Source organism: Calypte anna, chromosome 6, assembly GCF_003957555.1.
Source record: "Calypte anna isolate BGI_N300 chromosome 6, bCalAnn1_v1.p, whole genome shotgun sequence".
NCBI lineage: Eukaryota > Metazoa > Chordata > Aves > Apodiformes > Trochilidae > Calypte > Calypte anna.
In genome coordinates, this window is record NC_044252.1 from 31,186,736 (window position 1) to 31,207,263 (window position 20,528).

The 20,528-nt window shown below is 43.3% G+C and overlaps 1 protein-coding gene across 8 annotated transcripts in view; it reads left to right on the top strand.

The window, feature by feature from the left end:
* Nucleotides 1-20,528, top strand: part of TACC2 (transforming acidic coiled-coil containing protein 2) — a 133,666-nt gene that overhangs the window by 47,734 nt on the left and 65,404 nt on the right. For all 8 annotated transcript variants that reach the window (XM_030453710.1, XM_030453714.1, XM_008492100.2 and 5 more), the window contains 2 exons: nt 10,405-10,530; nt 17,335-17,466. In XM_030453710.1, the coding sequence (XP_030309570.1) occupies nt 10,405-10,530; nt 17,335-17,466 (258 nt within the window). The remainder of the gene's footprint in view (nt 1-10,404; nt 10,531-17,334; nt 17,467-20,528) is intronic.

Sequence of the window (20,528 nt, forward strand, 5' to 3'; positions counted from 1 at the left end):
TTCTATTTTAAATTCACTAATTTACTTTTAGTACATTCCTTTCAAGACAGCTGTGTCAGAAAAGGCCATGGCTGCAGCCTACCCTTAAATCAGTAGATGCTGGGCCAAAATCACAGCAGTGGAGTGACACCAGCAAGGAATTTGGCCCTGAGCCTCTAACATCAGCCAGGGAGAATGCTGTGCAGTCCTGTGATCCCTTTTTCACCCAGACCATCCTACAAGCACTACACCACCAGCTATCCTGCTTGAATAAGGGGGTGTCTCATCCTTTCAACTGCTACAAAATCAAATTAGGAAACTGGGCTGTATGCAGACAAGGATTTGACATTAACTGCTGGTTTCCAACCTCAAACATGTAAAGTTTGGCTTCTTTTTGTGAAAGATGCTCTGGAAAACACACACAGCACTGGCTTCAGGAAACTGAAAGTCATCAAACTGCTTTTTTATTCTTTTTCAGCCTCTTTTTCCTAGCTTAGTTGGCTAGTGAAACACAAACAGTGTAATCAATAAAGCTGGTGGGGTTTTTTTGTTTTTTTTTTTACTTTTAGGGCACTCAAAAGCTTATGTAAAATCTTTGGAATTTGTTAGCATGATAACATTGTTATGCTCTCCTAGCTGATAGAACTATCAAAGCCAGCTAAGAATAACTCTGCAGCAGACAGGGAAGATTGGATTTGTTTCCTGGAATGAAAGCAAAAAGCAAATGTATGCATTGCTCAGTTTCTAACCACTAAGGAAAAACTTTCAGCTGTGATGGAAATAAATGGACACGTAAAACTCTCATCTCCCCTTCTAAACAATGTCATTACTGAGTCAAAATACAGACTTAGTTTTGCTGAATATTTCAGAGTCTCCAAGATTTTCCACATCTTCTGGGTTTTTTTAAATGCTGTGACAAGACATGAAGCTTCAGTTCCAAATAATATTCTTCAAATCTTGTTCTTCTGGTTGACACTCCAAATAAACTTGGTTTGCCAGAGAAGTTATCACTGGAATTTGTGAGGCTTTGGGCTTTCTAAAAATCAATCTTACTTATTTGAAAATATGCAAAACAGCAGTTTCCCATCTCTTTGATCCTCTAAAGTGTTATGGTGTAACATTAAGCTTTCTTCTTTCTTTTTTTTTCCAAAGCAAAAGGTTAAGGTAAAGATCTGGTAATTTTAAAGACACAGCCATCCCAAAGCCTTGCCAAGAAAAATTTCTGGGAATTGCACAGCATGATTTTCAGCCACCACAAATGTCATTTGTGGGTAGTTTGTGTGTGGAGAGTAGTGGAAATATAAAGTTCAGGTGTGTGCTAGAGAAGTGGTTTGGTATCTTGGCCAGGTTGCTCTGCAGCTAATTGGGTCTGTGGTTTTGGAGTCTGTCTGAGTATCAACCTCTGGCTAGGAAATGTGAAAGAGAAATTCCTCTTTCATTTGAGGCAAACTGAAGTATATCTATATGATTTTCTTTGTTGCAAAGGGCCTTTAAAATGGGCACTAAATTCTCACAAAGAATAATTTAAAATCACATTTTCTTAGAGGTTACTTGCATAGCCTAAAACAAATACAGGCATTGCTGATTTCCCATCTTTTTTGCAAGGTAATCACAAATACTGTTGTATTTGTATGTGCTTATAGACTAATAATCTCATTTTAAAGACCTGAAGAAGAACAAGCCTTCGTTTTGTGCTTACAGGGCTGAACTTGACAATTGGATCTGAATTCACCCTCTATTCTCAAAAAATGGAATGCAAATTTAAAAGAAAAACTGTGTGGTTAATTTACTTCTTTATATTTCTTTCATTTAATGTGACATTCTTTCCAAGCCAAGAGGTTTTCATAGGGTTTTTTTGGGGTTGCCTCATTTCTCCACCCTCACACCCTGAGTGCTTTGGTTTGGCAAAAGTGAGATGGTTTATGAGAAAACCCCCCAGGCTGAATTAATCCACAGGAACTGGGCAGAGTGGGTCACCACTAGCAGCACAGTGTCCCCAGGTGTCCACCTGCAGTCTTAAAGCTCCTTGAATGGGAGAGTTTCTACCTAGGACATTTCTCAAGTCATAATCCAGACCTGAAAACACAACCTAAATCAATGGCCTGGAACCCAGCACTTCTTGAAGGACTGACCTTAAGTACCTTTAATTTCTCTGTCATTCAATTTTCCATGTTCCTGGGTGCAGATTAAAAATGCTGCATGCCTAAAAAGAACATCCATGCATCCCCATGGATAGGAGCAGTGTGGGACATGGAAGCTGTTGGGAAGCATCCCCATGTATGTGTTCTACCTCCCAGCACCAGGTGCCTGTGTTATGTCAGGTAACTACAGTGTCACCACAGGGACTTCATTGTACCTGTGTATTGAACTTCTTAGCACTGCCAGCCTAAAAAGATGATTTTTTCTTTTAGCTTTTTCACCACCCTTAAGATTGCAGCTCAGCTTTTTACGTGTGGCTTGGGAAATGTTATTGTGGGCACATACATATGCAGAGAGGGAAAAATGGGGCCCTAGCAAAGATAAACCTTCACCCAAATGCAAAATACTGACTTTTAGGATCTACATTTAACAAACAACAAGCAGAAACCAAACCAAAACAGTTTCGCCCCCAGCAGAAACCATCCCAATGCTTTTGGCCTTTCCTTGAGGCTCCCTGTTCCCTAGGGAAGAGCCTGGGTTCCAGCAAGGTGTCTCCTGCCACTGAGTCCCTCCCATCAGCATTTTCCCTGCTCCTAGCCAGCTCTGGCCCTCCGGAGGGATCTTTTGCAATACTTTCTTCCACACCTCTTTGATGCTCAGGCTCCCAGCCCCTGCTCTGTCATTGCCTCCCCAGCCTTGCTGGGAGGTTGCTTATCTCTTGGTTTCCTGGTGCTCTTCAGCTTCTTTCCTCTCTCCTCCCCCAAGCCTTCTATTAATGCAGATCAATTAATCAGGAAAATCACAGGAATCACAGGAAAAGCAGGCAATCAAACTCACCTTAGCTCGCTGATGAGTTGCTGCTCATCAGTTCCTCTCTGTTTAAGTAGCACAGGGAGGAAAGTGGAAATGATTTTTGGCAAAGGTGGGTTGAGATTGCTTAGCAGTAGCTGAAAGGGATTGGTACAGCAAGAATTGAAGGAATAAAGAAGGGGAGGCCTAGTATTTGAGCAAAATGACCATTTCATTCCAAAAATGCTCAATTTAGTTTTGTTAGCCAGAACGCAGCTAGCCTGTCTCCATGGCTTTGTGCCAGACTGAAGTGCTGCTTGCAAAGAAACCCAAAATTTATTTTAATGAATCTCACCATCTCCGGGGTCTCCCTCCCCCTCAGGGCTGTTATACCTGCAGAAGCTATTTGTGAAATGGTTTCCAGATGACAAAAATTGAGTTCCCCTCCCAACCAAGAGGGTGGCTGAATGCTTGTACCTGTATCAGAAATCACAGTAACTTTTTCCATGCCTGGTTTCCTGCTGCTTGGGAGGCAGGGTATGAGAGAGCTGCTCTCTCCAGAAACTTTTAACTCTCCAGAAACTTCAACTCTCTGCCTGATCTTAATTCCTGCTGTCAGAGTGGATGCTGCTGGATCCAGTGCTGCAACTGAGTGAACTCTCCACAGCATCTTGTACCCTGTGTGGTGTTTGCCCCTCAAGAAGCCAAACCTTGCAGCTCAGGTGATGTTGGTGGTCTACATGTTTTTCAACATTTTCACCCATTGGTCTCCAGGGGTCATTTGGTTTATTCTGCAATTTCCTGTACAGGCATCTGAATTGTTCAAGGAGCACATCTAGGACAAATATCTGTCATCTGCCTTCAGATTAGATGTGAAAGTTCTCCTGGAACATAAAGTTTACCTGAGCAGGAATTTGCTCCTTCCTTTTACTCATAGGAAATCAAACAAGTGCTAGAAGGAGAAACAGGTCAAGAGTAGCAAAACAAAACATTTACAAATTAATTAATACCTTTTCCTACCTGAGGCTCAGTTCTGAATTGATGCTCTGAGAGGTCTGACTGGTATCACTACTCTACCCTAACATTAAAAAGGAGATGCACAGTCTACTAAGAGCTGGAGTAAGCTCTGAAGAAAATTAAATAGTCATTTTGTTACCCAAGCAGAGCTGAAATGTCCAGAGTTTGGGCAGAGTGTACATGGAGGCAGCTGGGAAATGACTCAGGTAAATTAAATTTGTACCCTCAGTGTTTTATTTGAAATATCTTGGTTGGGCATTTGGCAAGCAATGAATGTGCCAAGTGTCTTGCTGTGGGATGGATGTTATAGACCTGTTATAGACCTATAGTCTATAGGTATTGTATGATATGTTATAAACTTGATAATGATCTTCCTGGGGAGAGACTCAATTAATTCCTTGGGTGCTGGCAGCTTTTATATGCAGCTTGGTCTATCTCAGTGCAAAGACTTTACCTCTGAGGCCAATCTTTTGTGTTGTTATAAACCCAGAGGAAACCTAAGAGAATAATAAGGGAATGCAGCTAATTAAAACTGCTCCATTTTCTTATAGGTAAAGAAACCTGTAAGGAAAGAACCTAGAAGGCAAAAAAATCTGTAAGAAAACCTGTGTTCCTGATGGAACTTAACACAGGAGTTAGAGTAGGAATAAAGAGCTTGGGTGAGATTAAGAGCTGTAAACAAATAAAGCTTTGGTGGAAGGGGTTAAAAAACTTTTCCTGCAACCTGAAACTTTTAAAAACTTATCTGTAAAGTTGGGCCAAACACCATTCCTGGGTCCAGGGAACTTGAAAAAGCAGCCAAAGGCTCTTTAAAAAACAAACAAACAAAACACAAAAAACCAACCAAAGGAAAAAAAACAACATAAAAAACCAATACCAACGCAAAAAACCCAAATCCAACAAACAAACAAAAAAAAAAACCCCAAAACTTTAGGAGATATTTGTGCATGCTGGAAGTGCCGGAGACAGCGTAACTTAATCTATCCACATGCGCAGCAGATGGAAACTCCGAGCAGCCGTGACTCAGAAAAGTCCTGCAAGAAATTCCACAGCCAAAAAAAAAAAAAAAAAAAAAAAAAAAGGAACAAAACCCACGTGGGAGCCACGGATTCATCGCTTTAGGGCAGTATTTAGGGTCCTTTGGAGGGGTAACCTCCCCTTTTTGCAAGCGCTCTGGTACCTGGGAGCGCCCCGGGTCCTTCCCCCACCTGGGGTCGGATGCTCTGGGGTGGGATCGTCCCGGGGCGGGCTCGTCCCGGAGCATCCGACCCCTGGTCGGGGGAGGACCTGGGGCGCGGCAAGCTGGGTCGTAGCTGCCTTTCCTCGGGGAGCCTCATGGGAGGAGCCTCCGAGAAGCTCCAAGCTCCTTTTGTACAGTTCCAGTTCTCTCCCAGGCTGCCGGGGAGCGGGTTTTGGGATTGGTGTCAAAGCCTTTTTTTTTTTTCTTCTATTTTTTTTTTTTTCCAACACCCCCCCCTCCCCAACCCGGGATGGTGGAAGTGGAAGGAATTGTTGTTAAAGTCAGAGCTTGTTGCGGGTTGTTGTGGTGGAAGCGAGGATGACTGGGAATAGTAGCAAAGCTGGTGATTATTTCCTGGCCTTGGTAAGTAGACACTTGCGAAGGGGGAAAGTTAGCCAAGGAAATCACAAAAAGCAACGTGCAGCCTGTAGCTGGAATCCAAAGTTTGTTGTTTTCCTCTGCCTTTCTCTCTCTGTCTCAAGATTATTCGGCTTGGTTTTCCTTATTTATTTATTTTTTTTTCTTCTAAGCAACTTTTTAAAGAGTAAAATGCCCTCCTGGCTCCTCCAGCTCCGGCGGGGGATTAACCCTCCTTTAAGCCCAGAAACTGGGTGGTTTTGTGGTTCTTGCCGTGGCTTGTGGTTGGGTTTCTGCTCGGCCCGAGGGTCAGTGGGCGAGGAGAATTTCGGATTGGGGGGAGGGAAGGGAGGGAAAGTTATAGGGCTCCGAAATTCCTGGTTCAGGTTTACCAGCTGGAATGCCGAGACTTGGAAATTCTGCAGCAATGACATCAGGACGTGCCTGAGAGCCCTTCAGAGGCTCCTAAAAGCTGCACGGGGGTGACGTGATGGGCTTTTTCTAATGGTTGACAGTTATTACAGCAAATATGCTTATTCATCCTCTGCAGGCGTGATTTACCCTCCTCACACTTTTATGTGGCTTTCTCTTGTCCCTCTTTGAGCTTGCGAAGGCAGCAGCAGCGCTGGAACTCGTGTTTCAGTCCCCTGCAGTCTTTTCATCTAAAATAATCGCGTTTGTTTGTCTAATGTAATCACTTACCATAACTTGAAGGTTTTAATGTGACCGCAGCCGTGTAGAATACTCAGGGATAAAAAAAATATATATTTTTCTTTCTCTCTTTCCTGGTTCTGACTAATCACATGGGTGATCAGTCCGGGTACACGTGTGGCAAAAATTCCTGAGAAGTGTGGGGTGAGAGAGGAAGTCCTGGCCCTCAGGTAAGGCGCTGATTCAACAACACCCTCCCCTGCCAAGACAACTCCTCTGTCTTGCCAGGATTTCCATGGGCACAGCCAGAAAAGTCTCTCTTGGGAGCATCACCCTCTGCCCCACAGCGCTGTCCTCGTCCCCCTGGGGGTGGGGGTGATGTGGAGGTACCCTCAGGGCTTTTCAGCTGCTTTTCTGGGGTTGCTTTTCACAGGTAGGGTGTTGCCTTCTGGAAGTCCTTTAAAAGATATTTTCACGTCTCCAGCATGCCGTTCCTGGGGTTGTTTTCCTTTCTACTTTATCAGTAAGGTGGGAATTTGGGTCTCTCTATTTGCTGGATTTGTGTCTAGAGCCAGACAGCTGCTTGTTGCCCCATGGACTGCAGGTAGCCCACAGCCTTCTGGGAGAGATAGATCTGGTTCCTATAGCTCAGCCAGGATGATGGCTGAGATGATGTCCCCTCCCTGGGGACAAATGTGACTCAGGTGCTGCCCGAGACTCTCTGGGCACTCTGAGCTCCATCACCCAACATCCAGACCCGTTCTGCTGGCTGCACCAGTCCAGCTGGGAGGAAAAACATGGATATCTGAGGTACTGGAATAATTCTCCCAGGAGCTGGTTCTGGTATCTTGGAGGCAATGCCTATTTTTTATTTTTTTTTCCCCCAAAGTGTAAAAATTGCTGCCATGGGCAATACTGTGCATCAAACTCGTGTGTCCCCTGTAGGACAGTGACTTTATTTGTTTAATTAACACATTCCAGTTCATCTCCTGGATATCTTCATTACTGAGTTGGTACAGCACCCAGCTCAACAGGACTCAGCCCCCTGGCTGAGGGGTGGAGGAGGTTCTGCAGAGTAACCACAGAGTGCTGATGCAAGGCACTGAAGGTGGAGGTTCTCCAGTACAGAAGGAATTTGACAGATCTTTTTCCCAAAATCCTGTTTTTTAAATGCATGTCAGGCTTTTCTGAGTCTACAAAAGGCAGTGTATTTCCCCAAACTTGAACTTTTGGCTGTGTTTAGGTGGTAAAAGTAAAGCCTTGCTTGTTTCTGTGCATTGCAACCAGCAGAAGTAACTGGTGACCCCATCCACTGCTGAGTCTGAGCTTTTAAAACTATTGCTGATATATGGACTTGCCCTGTGGGGACAGGATTTGGTTTTATGAATGTCCCCTTAGTTTGTTGGGAAGTCAAGTCAGACCTTCCATTTCAAGCACAGAATCTCATTTGTCCTAGAATTCTTTTAATATTTATATCCATCTTAAATTGCTTCACACTAAGGACTGTGGAGGGTGGTGGGGAAAGGGGTTGGGGTTTTTTTTATTCATGTGTTGGTAGTTTATGAAGTGATCCTGAGCTGTTTCCTGAACAAGATTAGTTTTGGTTTCTGATACCAGTAACTCTTGATTTCTACTCTGAGAAATAGTTTCTTACCTCCTAATCTTCTAGATTATATTGACAGAAGTCCCAGTAAGCATGAAAATACTTTTAGAGGACAGAAATACCAAAGGTGGGGAGCAGTTTACTTTTGGATTTCCTACACATGAGGTTTATTTCAATGAACGTGGCTAATGTTCCAGATAAACTACAAATTAGAGAAGGTAAAAATTAATATTATGAAGGAATAAATAAAGTGGAACAAATTCTGTTTGTTTTGTACACAGAATTTGTGTACAACAGATGCCACTGGGTTGCTTTCCCTTGCAGAGGGTTCCAATGTAAGAACTTCTCAGACACAGTAAATCCTCTCACTATTTTTTCTTCAATATTTTCTTCAATGATTTTTTTTCTTATGCATGTGTAAACTGAGGGTCAGAAACATGCCTCTTTGGCCCAGGGTATTAGAAAGCAGGAAATCTGGAGGATTTTGTCTCTCAGCTTTGCTCTGTCCATTGAGCAACATCTCATTTCTTGAAGAAAATGAAATAACAGGTGATGAGAATGCTGAGAGCTCAGCCCTGCCTGGGGGTGGTTGGTGCCATTTTCTAGAGATTTCTGGAGTATGAACAGGGCCTGTAAATCTTACCCTTATCTCAGTAAAAATGACCAAATATTTGGGAGGAGGAGACAGCAGGGCTTGAAATGCTTACTGCTTTCCCTTGGAGTAAACTTGGAGCTGTTGAGTATTCAAAGGGAGCCACATCCAGCTCTCCTGATTGGAAAAATGCAGGCAGGGAAAATTCCAAGACCCTTAACTGCCTTTTGCCTCCATCTACAAGTCAAAATGCTTTAGAACTTCATTGAAATTGGGGTTTTAAGGTTTTCATCTCACTGATGTCAATAGGAGAGCAACAAATGGACCTTGCAGAGCACCTGGCCCTCGTTGTGCTCGTGGAGTTGGCATCAAGGAGCTGAGCCTGCATCCACCTGTGAAAAGCTGTGCTGCTTACATATTTTAAATACATTTCCTGCCATGGTTATAAAGCTTCTTGCATAGAATTCAAAGCTCTTACGCTTAAACAAACAACAAATTAATTTAAAAAATAGGTTTATGCATTTATTTCTCATCTGCTCATTGGTATTTAATGACTACTGTGGGTTAAGCTTTGTCTGAAGCTTGCTGTTTGTGTACCTGCCTTCCAACAGGGACTTGGAAAATGTCTTTTCAAGACAAAGTAGAGGCCTTAAAAGTGAAATTATGAAACCCAAGAGCCAAAGGGCACTGCCTGGGCAAGGTCTTTCACTTGTGATACACTAATAACATTGGTCTGTGGGCTAATTTAGTTTCCTTGCTGCAGCTGTTAGTAACCAACTGCTTGTTAAACTGAGAGGTATTTTCCTTTGAGAAGTATTTCAGTCATGCTTGTCCTGAGTAGAACTGGGAACTCATTTTAAGTAGATCCTCCTCCAAGCTGGTCCCAGAACTCAGGCAACAGGATAGAAAAAGCTCAGGGCCTTTTTACAGAGCTTGATTCTTGAAACAAATTGGCCTCAGAGGCTGCTTGCTGCTGTGGAGCTGCAGCAGGGACCTGGTGGCAGGCAGCAGGGAGGTGAAGGTGGCTGTGATGCCCGGGAATTTCAGCTGTGGAACGGGTCTGAGCAGCTCTTTTGATACCTTCATTGTTTGTGCCAGCCCTGAGCAGGGTGAGTTGGCAATGAGCAGCTCTGCCATCACCTCCCCAAGCCCCAGTTTCAAGTTACATTGTCCTGAGCCTCTCTGAAAGTCACTGCCTGGGAGTTTGCTGGGCAGCAGATGGGAATTTGTGGCAGGCAAACACTTTGCTCCTTGCCAGCCCTGGCCATGCAACCTCTTGGGCTCATGCTGTATTTTCTGTTTGTTCACTGGGAAGCCCCTCAGTGCCCTGTCAGTAGCCAGAACAAGACCCGAGCTGGGTTTTAGTCCTTCTGTATGTAAGAAAGAAATTGGAGTTTCCTGTTGTCATGGTCTACTTGCTAAACCTTCATTTTAAGGCAAAGCAGAGGGAGCAGCCCAGTTTGTGCTGGAAGTGTGCATAGCTCTGAGTAAAGAGTGAGAACTCATCACCACTATAAATCATCATCAGTATAAACTGCCAACCTAGAGGACTTAAGAACTTGTTCATATCTTAGCTCTAAGCCTCCTACAGCAGGCTGAGCCCAGGTGTGGCTGAGGACAACAGAGGACAACACCTGGGACACCTTTGTCTGACTGCTCTCCTGCACAGCTCTGTGGCAGTGGAAGGGCAGCCTGGAGCTCCCCGAGTGTTTCTGAGCAAGGAAGTCTTGCCACTTCTCATGTTCAAGCAGTAGCTGGTTTTCTCATTTGACTTTTAAAATCATAATCAAAATGGGGTTAATTTGCCTTTGGGTTGTACTATCTCACTACTCCTGCAGTTGTAACACAGATAAAAATCCGGTGACTTCAGGCTGGTGGGAACAGTAGAGCTGTGCACAAAAGCATCTTATGTTAAAAACAACCCCAGCTTCATTCCTTAGCACACAAGTTAGCTAAAGCCCAGGGGTTCAGAGAACCAAATTACAACAGCTCTGCAATATCTCAGACTGCCTTCTTCCATGTCTTTTCTCTCCACAGCCCTCCTGGGCCAGGTGATGCTAAACAGTTGGCTTCTCCCCCTGATCCTTCTGCACCTCCCTTCCCTGTTTCTGTGGCATCTGGAGATGTTGAGCCCGTGGATGTTGCTGAGCTGACTGCAGCAAGGTTTGTACAGAGCCATGGGAGCTGGGGCAGCTGCAAACTGCTCATGGGTGGGGGCTGCCAGAGGACCACCAAGGTCAGGGGTGGGTGAGAAATTGCTGTCACTCCTCGTGGGTGGATATAAGTCTAGTATGGCCAATTGCTGATGGGTTTGCTGAGTCTGACTGTAACCAGTGGAAATATTCACCAGAATTTAGACTTCCCTCTTAATCAAATCCTTCAAAGGCCTTTTACCTTTCCCTGGGACTTAATCACTCTGGCACCCAGAGAGGAGCCTGCCATGTGGAGTTGCAATATATGCCTTATATTCTTTTAGGTCCTTGTAGTATTTTTTTAGATTAATAAAAGGTATATGATCTTTAGGCAATTTTTTTTTATATTGACAAGTTCCTTTAACAGAATAATGCCAGTTGTAAGGTATTCAGGTGTCTCTGCTGGTCTCTGGGTTTTTTATCTGCTTTTGTTTGTACTGAGGAGGGAAACTGTTGCTTTGTTTTGCTGGTGGCAGTTGGGTTGTGGAGATCTTTGGGTGTATGAGGTTGTTGTAACTGTAGAGGAGTCCTTGCAGGGTGTGTTTACCCTTCAGTCATTGTGAATTCAGTGGAGGGTAAACATACCTACAATGTATTTAAGCCAGCATTAAACTGATTAGCTGAAGTAGTTGTAATGTGCTATCAAAAGCAGAAAGGAGCTTGTATGGTTTGCTCAATCCACCTTAAAAGCTGGGTGACTTTGCTGGTCTTCCATCAGTCCCCAAGCTGGTTGATAGCTAGTGCTGGCTGAGGGAATCTGTGGGAAACAAAGTTTTTCCTCCAGTTGGAGTAAGATGATCTAGAGAAGCTTACAGCAGGAAGTTAATTATGTGGATTTCTTCCAGTTCGAGTAAGTTTTTACTCAGAGTTGTGTTTCTTTGTTTTTAACAAATGCAATTGGGTTACTGATGTTTTTTTGTGGATTCTGGTTTTTTTGGTTAATGGATTGTTGGCCGTGGTAGTAAGGCTGTTAGAAAAGAGCAAGCAGGAATTGAGGTGGAGCTATGAGCTACTTTCTGAATGCAGGGGAATGAAAAAAAACCTAATACCAAAAGTGCCAGGAAAAATTATATTCGATCTCTGGACTACAATCTGAAATAGAATACTGTCTTACCCATGGGCTGGGAGCTTACTGTTTGTAGGGAAAAAGGCACACAAGCTGTCTATGATTAAATGTCACCTCAGGAAACTTAGAAGAGCAGTCATACAGGGGTTCAATTTACTTCTTCTTGTAAACCTCATAAATTCACCCTGTTCCCATTCTCCTCTGGATTTGGAATTGAAAGTTCCTTATATTATACCTTTTTATCTGTTTTGTAACTTCTGTCTTTACAATGTTTTGACCATTTATATCCCAAATTTAGTCCTCAGGGTTCCTTGCATCATCCCAGTTGAATAGGCTGAGTGCTGGTGCTGATCCCGTAGCAGGGCAGCTGAGCCCAGTAGGGATGAGAGCACAGAGACTGCAGCAGCCACAGCATCTGGCTCTGGTTTCCATATCTTCACCTTGAGGAGGGGGCAAAGATTTTTTGCAAGGTTTCAGTGCAGGTGAAACTGAGGAAAGGTGAGAGAGAAACACCCTGTGATCAGCTGGAGTGAATCTGGCTGTGGGTAGTTCTCATATATTTGTTGTTTTTATATTTTTTTGTGTTTATTTGTTTTTAAAGCTGCACAAAGTAACTCTAGTCAGTATTGTTTGTTTTTCTTCCTCCTTTATTTTGCATCCTTGTTCAGCTTCAGACATAAAAGCCTACCTGTTCTCCTTCCACCTGTCTTTCCTGTCCAGGCTGTTGTCGTTTGCCAACTTCTCTGGGAGCCTGGCAGAGGTGTCCCCTGGTGTCCCAGCAGGAGAAATGCAGTAGGTCCTGTGTGTCCCCTCCTGCAAACCTGCTGATCAGCAGAAGAGGGGTTAATATCAGCCCAGCTGGACCCTTCTTTAGCTCATGTCAGGAACAGGCATGATGCAGCTCTCTCCAACAGTAAGAAACACTGCTGTTATCTCTGTGGGTTGGTCAGACCTAAACTGATAACATCACATTAATAGCAAATTAAAGGTCTTGAAATGCATGGGATTATGCTTGCAGTGAAGATCAGTAGTGGCAGGACTGGGTTTTTTTTTATCCAAGGAAAGAGTTTCAGGGATGTTTGTTGCTTCATGTCATTGCCTTATCCTTCATAGTTTTATCACCTCTCAAGTGGAGCAGATTCTTGCCTACATAAATAAAATGACCATATTAAAGTCACTGTTTTTTTGGCACTTCATGTAGAAATACTGCACCACTGCTCTTCAGTACAACTGCAAAAAAATTCTGTGATGCACACACGTGATGTCCTTGTGTTGATGCCTACAGGTCCTACCTTTGTGTTATACTGTTGAAATTTTATTGGGGCTACTGGGTGACATGATGGTATTCACAGAATGGTTAGAGTTGGAAGGGACCTCAAGGATCATCAAGATCCAAACCCCTGAAATAAATTACAATGATAAAGTGTTTTTTCCCCCAATATATTTAGTTATTTGCTAGTATATTCCTTTTGCTTCCATTTATTTCCCCACTGGGGGTGCCACATAATGCAGATGGAGTGCACTTAGAGAGGGGAAAAATAATGGTGCATATAATGTAAGGGTCAGTTTGTGCTAAATGTCTTCCAGATGGCAGTGCCTAATAAGAGATCAGGTTGTCCCTCCATCTGTCCACTCAAGAAACTGTGTATTTGTTCTGCTTCTTGAGGGTGACTCTGCCTCTCTCCTCCCCTGCTGATAACATATTGATCAGGGACAACGTGGTATATCATCTGCTCAGTAAGTAGGTTTTATTCACTGTATCTAAAGAGAAGCTGGAAAGAATTAGGTAAGAAGTTCACTGACTGTTCTGCCAAGCATTTTTGTTTAGCAGTGAAAGGCCAAGTTCACTCTGATTTGCCAGGACACATTGCACTAGGAGAAATTCTGTCTAGACACATCCTTGTGCTTGCCACAGGTGCAGAGCTCTGCAGCAGAACTTCTCTTTTGCATGAAGAATGTTTGGACTGGAAAGGCAGATCAGTGTCCTGACTGTATGAAACCACAGCTCAGCTGGGCTCTGTGGGCAGAGGTGTTCAACATTTCTGAGCAGTGTCTCTATGTTCCCTGCAACTTTCTGCCTGTCTTGTAGGCAAGAAAAATGTACATGCTCAGGAAATAAACATCTTGAAAGCACTTGCTGCATGGCTTGTCTTTAGTTGGGTAATAGGCAAGACAACCCAGTCTGGTCCCTTCCACATGCTGAGGAAAGCTTCTGCTCTTGAATTTAATCTCCATTTTGATGCTGCAGAGCAGGAACATGACATTTAATCCAGCCTGGACAGAGTGAGCACAGCTCTGTCATGAATCCCAGGGAATGAAAGCTCTTCTGCACCCCAGCTGGCACTGGAAAACATCATTCTCCCCTGCAGCAGCCTCTCCAGTAGCTCCTGTCAGGCAGAGGGCACAGTGAGCTGTCAGAAGGGAACTGGTGATGGGGGATGTTGGGTGCACTAAAAGCTGTACTGGTTCACCTGTGGATGGACCTCTCTTGGGCACATAGTTCACAGCCTGGGATCTGTGATGCTCTGGACATGCTCCTCAGTGGCAGCAGGACACAGGCAGGAATACCCAGGGGTTTCAGAAGGTCAGAAAGTGACTTTTAAGAAGTACTTAAAAAAAACAGAGGCTTGAAAAATGTTTGTTTTCTAGTCAGCTTGGCTCTATTAAAAGGAGGCTGGCCATTTGTATAGCTTATTGTGCACTGAGAAGACTTCTCTCTTTGGTAGTATCCTTGCTACAATCATTGGAATATTACTAATTGGAAAATAAGTTTATGGGCATATTTTGTTTTAATAAGAGCTGGGAAGGAGCAGAGGTTTTAATGTAACCCCTTCCTGTCTGGGCTGATACAAGTTGATACCACAGGCTGACACATGTACCAGAGTTGGTGAAGACTTAGGCTGGGTTGTTTAAAGCAAACACAATGTCCGTGTTTTGGGCAGGGTTGCTTTGCTGTGCTACCCTGCCTCAGTTTCTTTTCTCATTTTTTTTTTTAGCTGCTGTGCTCAGTTCTGTCCCTTTTGAGCTCATGCCACCAGTGGGCAGCACCCATCTCATGAGACCCATCTATGATGGGCAAGAACCAGCAGCACTACAGTGGTGCAGTTCTGCTCCACCCCTCACTGAACAGTACCCAAATTATTATCTGGCCATATTGTCAGAGTGACAGCAGTGGGGAAAAGGAGTGGGGACAGCCTGTGGTGCCCTCTCCCACCATCCCCCCCTCTGGAATGCAGATGGATGCCTCTTGGTACCTGTGTTGGTGCAGGATGTCAGAGAAGATGCAAATACAGCTGCATCTCCCCAGTGCTCCTTTACCAACCCACTGGCAGGCATGATCTTTGTGGGAATCCAATATTTAGCAGTGAAGATGAAGCTTGGAAAGATGAAGGGAAACCATTTGTGGGTTTTACCACATGGAGATATTATAGTTTGTAAAAGAAGCCTTGGGCTTTGTGCAAGCTCTTCTGAAAATGCCTGTAGTTTGATGGCTAGTTATGCTTTGCTGAGAGCAAGAGGAGTGACCTAAGTCAAAGTGTATCTCTGAAAATTCATTTTCTTTTTATTTTATGTGGGAAGACAAAGAGGGAAGCTGAAGGGCTGCAGTGGGGCTGTGTGAAGGGTGTGGGTGAGCAGGGAACAGGTGCTACTGGGAGCAGTTAATGGGATGGTTAATGGGTGTTTAATATAAAGTCCATATTTTTCTATGCATTTGGCCTTCTTGCTTGGCTGGGTCTTCTTGTGAATTGTTTGGGTTTTGCAATTCTTTGCTTACTCTCCAAACAGATGTGCAGCATTTGCTTATTTTTAGCAGTTTACTTTTTTTTTTTGCTTTAAAATCTTATTTTCTCTCATCTTCCTGTGCCCCTATATAGTCACATTGCCTTTGTATATGTTTGTTGCCATTGCTATATTAGGACAAAGACATTTTTAGAAAAGGGAAAAGTCCTTTGCATGAAAAAGGAAGCAGTTTGCTTTTTAATGACTGTTTCTTTATTTATTTTAGCTTGATGTATAACTGACAATGTAGGAGGTCTATGTCTGTGTCAGACCAGTTTGGACAAACTGGGGAAAGGGAGGAACAGAAGGAGGAAGGAAGGAATGAAGGAAGTCAGGAGGGTATAAAGCAGAGATAATTTCTTGGATGGAATATCTGAGTTGCTATCCCATATGGCACAGAGCAACTTGATGGGTGTGAGCTAATCAAGATAAACCACTCCCAGAAAGAGCTTTGGTGAGTTTAGTGAGCTAATGGGTAAACACTTTGGGGAATAACTGTTCTCCTGCCTGTATGTATTGTAACTAAAGTTAGAGATGTGATTTATGTCTGTCCTCTGTTTGTATACATGTTTCTAAAGAAAGGAACCATCTGTCCCTGAACTTCACCAACTCTTTGAGTAACACAATTTAATCCACCTTCTACAATTACAGTATAATTATTGGGGAAGAGGAAATTGCAAAGGGAATGGCTAAGATAGCTGTTTATATTTAGTTCAGGAAACCTGAAGGAAACTTCTCAGCCAAGGCCTGGTTCCACCAGTGTTTCCTTCAACATTTATGTCTGGGTTTCTGGAAGCAGGAGCTGGCACAAGGGAAGGCTGTGGAGTGTGGCATCTGTGTCCCTCTGCTATGTCAAGGGTGCCCTGGGAAGGAGGTGGCATGAGATATGAAGCCATTGGTTAATTAATTTTCTGTCATTAGTTTAATGAGTGTGGGCAAGAGCAGTGTGGTTATCAGTCTGCTAAAAATGAGGGAGAGTGCAAGTGAGCTTCTGGGGGATGATCTTTTGCTTATGTGGGTGATGTGCACGAGGAGGCTCTGGAGAGATGTGTGTTGTCTCTGCTTCTCTTGAAAGTTGTTTTTTTTTATTAATTTGGGTTTTGCTTAAGAAACCAGAAGGTAAATGGAGCTACAGCAGTGCTTTCTGCTCTGGACTGCCTCAAGGAGAGGGAATGGCAACTCTGCCCTGCCTTGGGTGCCAGGATTTTTGCAGATGGCTGTGGTTGGTGTCTGTCTGCTTTTCAGTGGGGCTTAGGAGTGGGCACACTTCCCCAGAGCATCCTGCTGTGCCTTCCTTTGCTCATTCCCATCTGTATTTTTGTGCTCTGGGAATCACTACGTGGCTGTCAAGCTTCTGAGCTGGGGTCTTGTGGGGCTTTGCTGATCCAGAGAGACCTGGATGAATTAACACATAAAGCAGTATTACAGCCCTGTAATCTTAACATTCATGCCATGAGTTCAGGGATTATTGTGCTTTTAGGCTGCTGGCATAGGGAGAGCTTTTAAAGTAGAAGAAGGTTTTAATTTTTTTCTAAAAGACAAGGGACTCAAGTCACTGAATTGAAGGTATTGTACGCTGAAGAGGAAGGCTGTGTGAGAACTTGAAAGTAGCCATTAGTCATTTATTTATTTTACTAACTTCACATACAGTTACATTCCTCTGGCAGTTAATGCTATGGTCTGTAAGAGCTGTCAGACCTTTGCAGTATTACTGTTTATATGGTCACCTGAGAAATATGGAAAAACAGGCTTTGTAGGAAGGAGGAATTCATGGGAAGTGGGAGAGGAGGTGTTGGGGAGGGGAACGTGCTGCTTAGTTCAGATCCAGCCAAAGTTTCCAGCAAAGTCTCCTTTATTTAAGGAGACTTCAGTAAAGTTTCATGGGCATGTCTGAAATTTAACTTTTAATTTTTAATAATTGTTTTGCAGCACTTTCAAGCTTGATAAAAGCAAAGAAGCTGATAACCTCCTTCCTGGGGATGAACCTTTGGCTGCAGCCCCTGCTGATGGTGTAGAAGTGCCTGCTCAAGCAGCTGAAGGTTTCTCAAGGGAAAAAAAGAGGTATTGTGCAGTGTGATTTCATACATTACAATGCATTTCCATGTCTGTCCATCCTTTGCTTAAGAAAACATAACTAGGAGTGTCACAAATGTGAAAAAAGCCAAATAATAAGTATTAATAGGTGTTTTGGCTAAGTTATATGAATACTTTGTTGCTAGGTTTTGAAACCAAATGCTAGACTCTCAAGAGCTGCTTCTTCCACTATATTTACCTCAAAAGGCCAGAAGAGGGAGCCTGGACTACACGGGTTATTCCCCTACTATCATTAAATTAATGTATTTTTAGTTGGTTTTTTTCCCCACGAATTTTCATTGCTTGAAGCTCATAAAAAAATTGGGGGGCTAAAACCATGCAAGGTGAGGTGGTGTTCAAGAGCCCTGTTCTGCTCATTCCCCTTCAGATGCTGCCACTTTCTCCTCCACCCCTCCCCAGTGCTTTTTGCATTGTAGTTGTCAGTAATTGAGGAAGGAGTTCATGTTGGTTTTGTTCTAGCTGAAGATATACTGCATGACCTTCCACAACGTTGTCAGATTTGATGTTTCTATCCTTCAGATCTCCATTGATTGGTGTCAGAATGTTTGATAGATGGCCTGGGGAATTTGTGCTTGGAAAAAAAAACCCTCAGGCTGAATCTTCCCATTTCAGTCAAGATGAGATATGTGCTTGGGTGTTCTTGTCAGAGCTTCAGAGGGTGTCTGTCTTGTGGGTGATTATCCAGGATGCTGTTGTGCCCTTATTGTGACATCTATTAATGGAAAAGGTCACAGCTGAGCATATTAAATGGGCACTCCCTGGAGAACAGTGTTCCCCACCCCACAAATACAGGCCAGCAGCTTGTGACAAGCATGGTACAAAGCAGGAGACACCATGGGAAATAGAGCAATTCCTCTGAAGCTTCCTTTAGAAATGTCAAAAGATGTTGCTGTCAGCAGGAGGATACTCTGAATCACAAATGAAAATACACACAATGGACACGTTCTGCTGTGGAAGAGTGAATTAATAGCTATCAGCAAGTGCTACTCAAAAAAAAAATGTCCACAGTATCTAGGAAACATGTTGACTAACTATTGATTCTAATTTTCTGATTATATTGATCAGAAAATGATGTCCTGACTTGTAGGTTATGTGCTTGATGTTGAAGCAGTTGGGCCAAGTCTTTTGTGTAGTATTTTTCCATGATACTCTACTGGTCCCACATTTTAAACCTGTGTCTTGTTGGTGGGAAACCACAGTGCTCAAAGGTCTGGTTTGCACCAGTGTGCAAGTTCCTGGAGAGAGTTTTCTGCATGAAGGGTACAAACCATGACCATTCTCTTAAAATGGAGATACAGTCAGGTGAGGTTGTAAGATGGAAAATATTCACCCTGAGATGTTGGCTGTTTCTAGAGAATCATCCCAAATGATTTGAGCTTTATTGATACCCTGAACTGAGTTTCCCATTCTACTTTAGCATAGTCCCAGGTGACTATAATTTACAAATCCAAATTGAAACCACCAAAAACACATGGTGATTTTTTTTTCCCTTTCACCAGAATTCATCATCAAAGAGAGGAGAAGTATTTTAGAGCTCTGCAGCCAAGCAGAGCTGCTGTGTTTGCATATTTAGCTTGGCTCATGCCTCTGAAGTTTCTGTTTGGTTTTGATAATACTGTAGCATGCTTAATAATCTGAATACCTAAGGGTACATCAGAATCTCTTGGATGGGGTAAACCATGGTGTATTCAAGTAATATTAGCAGAAAATCCAGCCTAGGATGTTAATAACCAAAATATACACTGGGAAGCATCCTTGTTGTGCCTTCTTTCTCTAAAGCTGAACTTGCAGGTTTGTTGTCTGTGTGACATGAGCACAGACTTTCACTGATGCTAATGGGAATTTGGATGCATGCAGAGGTGAGAATTAGAGATATCTGTGAAGTGAAAGATAATTCTCTCTTGAAAAGCAAATCTATTACTGACCAAGTGGCTCTTTGCTGTTGTAATCAACCCCTTATGTAAACACTTCTTGCCTTTTTTATGTGCTTCATGTGTAGCAAGTCAAATCAGCCATGGAAAATAATAGCATGCAAATTGGGTTGTGTTTCACTTTGTCACATTTATGGCAACTGCCTGGCCTGCAAGGTGCTAAACTTCTGCAAATGCTGTTTTTCTGTAAAATGGATCCCTGAGGCACTTCAGTCTCCTCTGTGATTGTGGTGGTCACATTATGAGCTGTGTCACAGACACTTCATAAGGTGGGTGAAGTGCTGAAATAGTGCTACTGAGTGTGACTTGTCCTTCAGGGAAGCCCCACGGGTAGAGCTGGAAGGCTCTGAGGAGCTGATCCATCTCTCTGCTTGGCCTGTGAGCAAATGGGATGGATATAATCCAGTCTGGAGAGCAAAAAGCAAATGCTGTCTTTGTGTTCATCCTCCCCAGCTGCTTTGAAAGCAAGACCTGTGATGTTAAATCTGCTGTGACTGGAGAGCTGGGTCCTCCTTGTCAGCTACAGGGTCAGTTTTCTTTCAAAAGCTAAAGCAGGGTGGAGCAGGATCATTTGGAGAGGCTCTGGATGGATAGGAAGCTTCTGCTGATCTCTGAAATTAAATGCACATCTCTGCCTGACCCAGTTTTCCCAAAATGAGCCTGGAAGCAATTGGAAGCACAGCAACCAATCTTTCTATGGAAAAGGAAAAAGTCCCAGCAGTCTTTAGGGAAAACTCTGCTTTCTGCAGTGTTGGTTTCCAGAAGGAGGTTTCATAAGACTTCCCTGGGAGGAAGCAAAGCTGAATTATTATTGTCACACAGAAAAACAGGATAAGCTTTATGAGTTCTGGGTTTCATTTGTTTGATCACATGCTGAAAACAAGTTTTCTCCTTTTGCCCACCTTTGGAGAGGCCTGATGTAAACCTAAATATAAATTAATGTATTACCTTCCTTCCTGACCAATACTGATACTCCTAGACTGAATTGCTTTTAATCACAGAATGATGTAATGAAAACCAAGAAGTGATTAAATGGGATTCAGAAACATGAGACTTTTTTCCTGGAGTGAATTTAACCCTCTTGCAGTTATTCCAAGT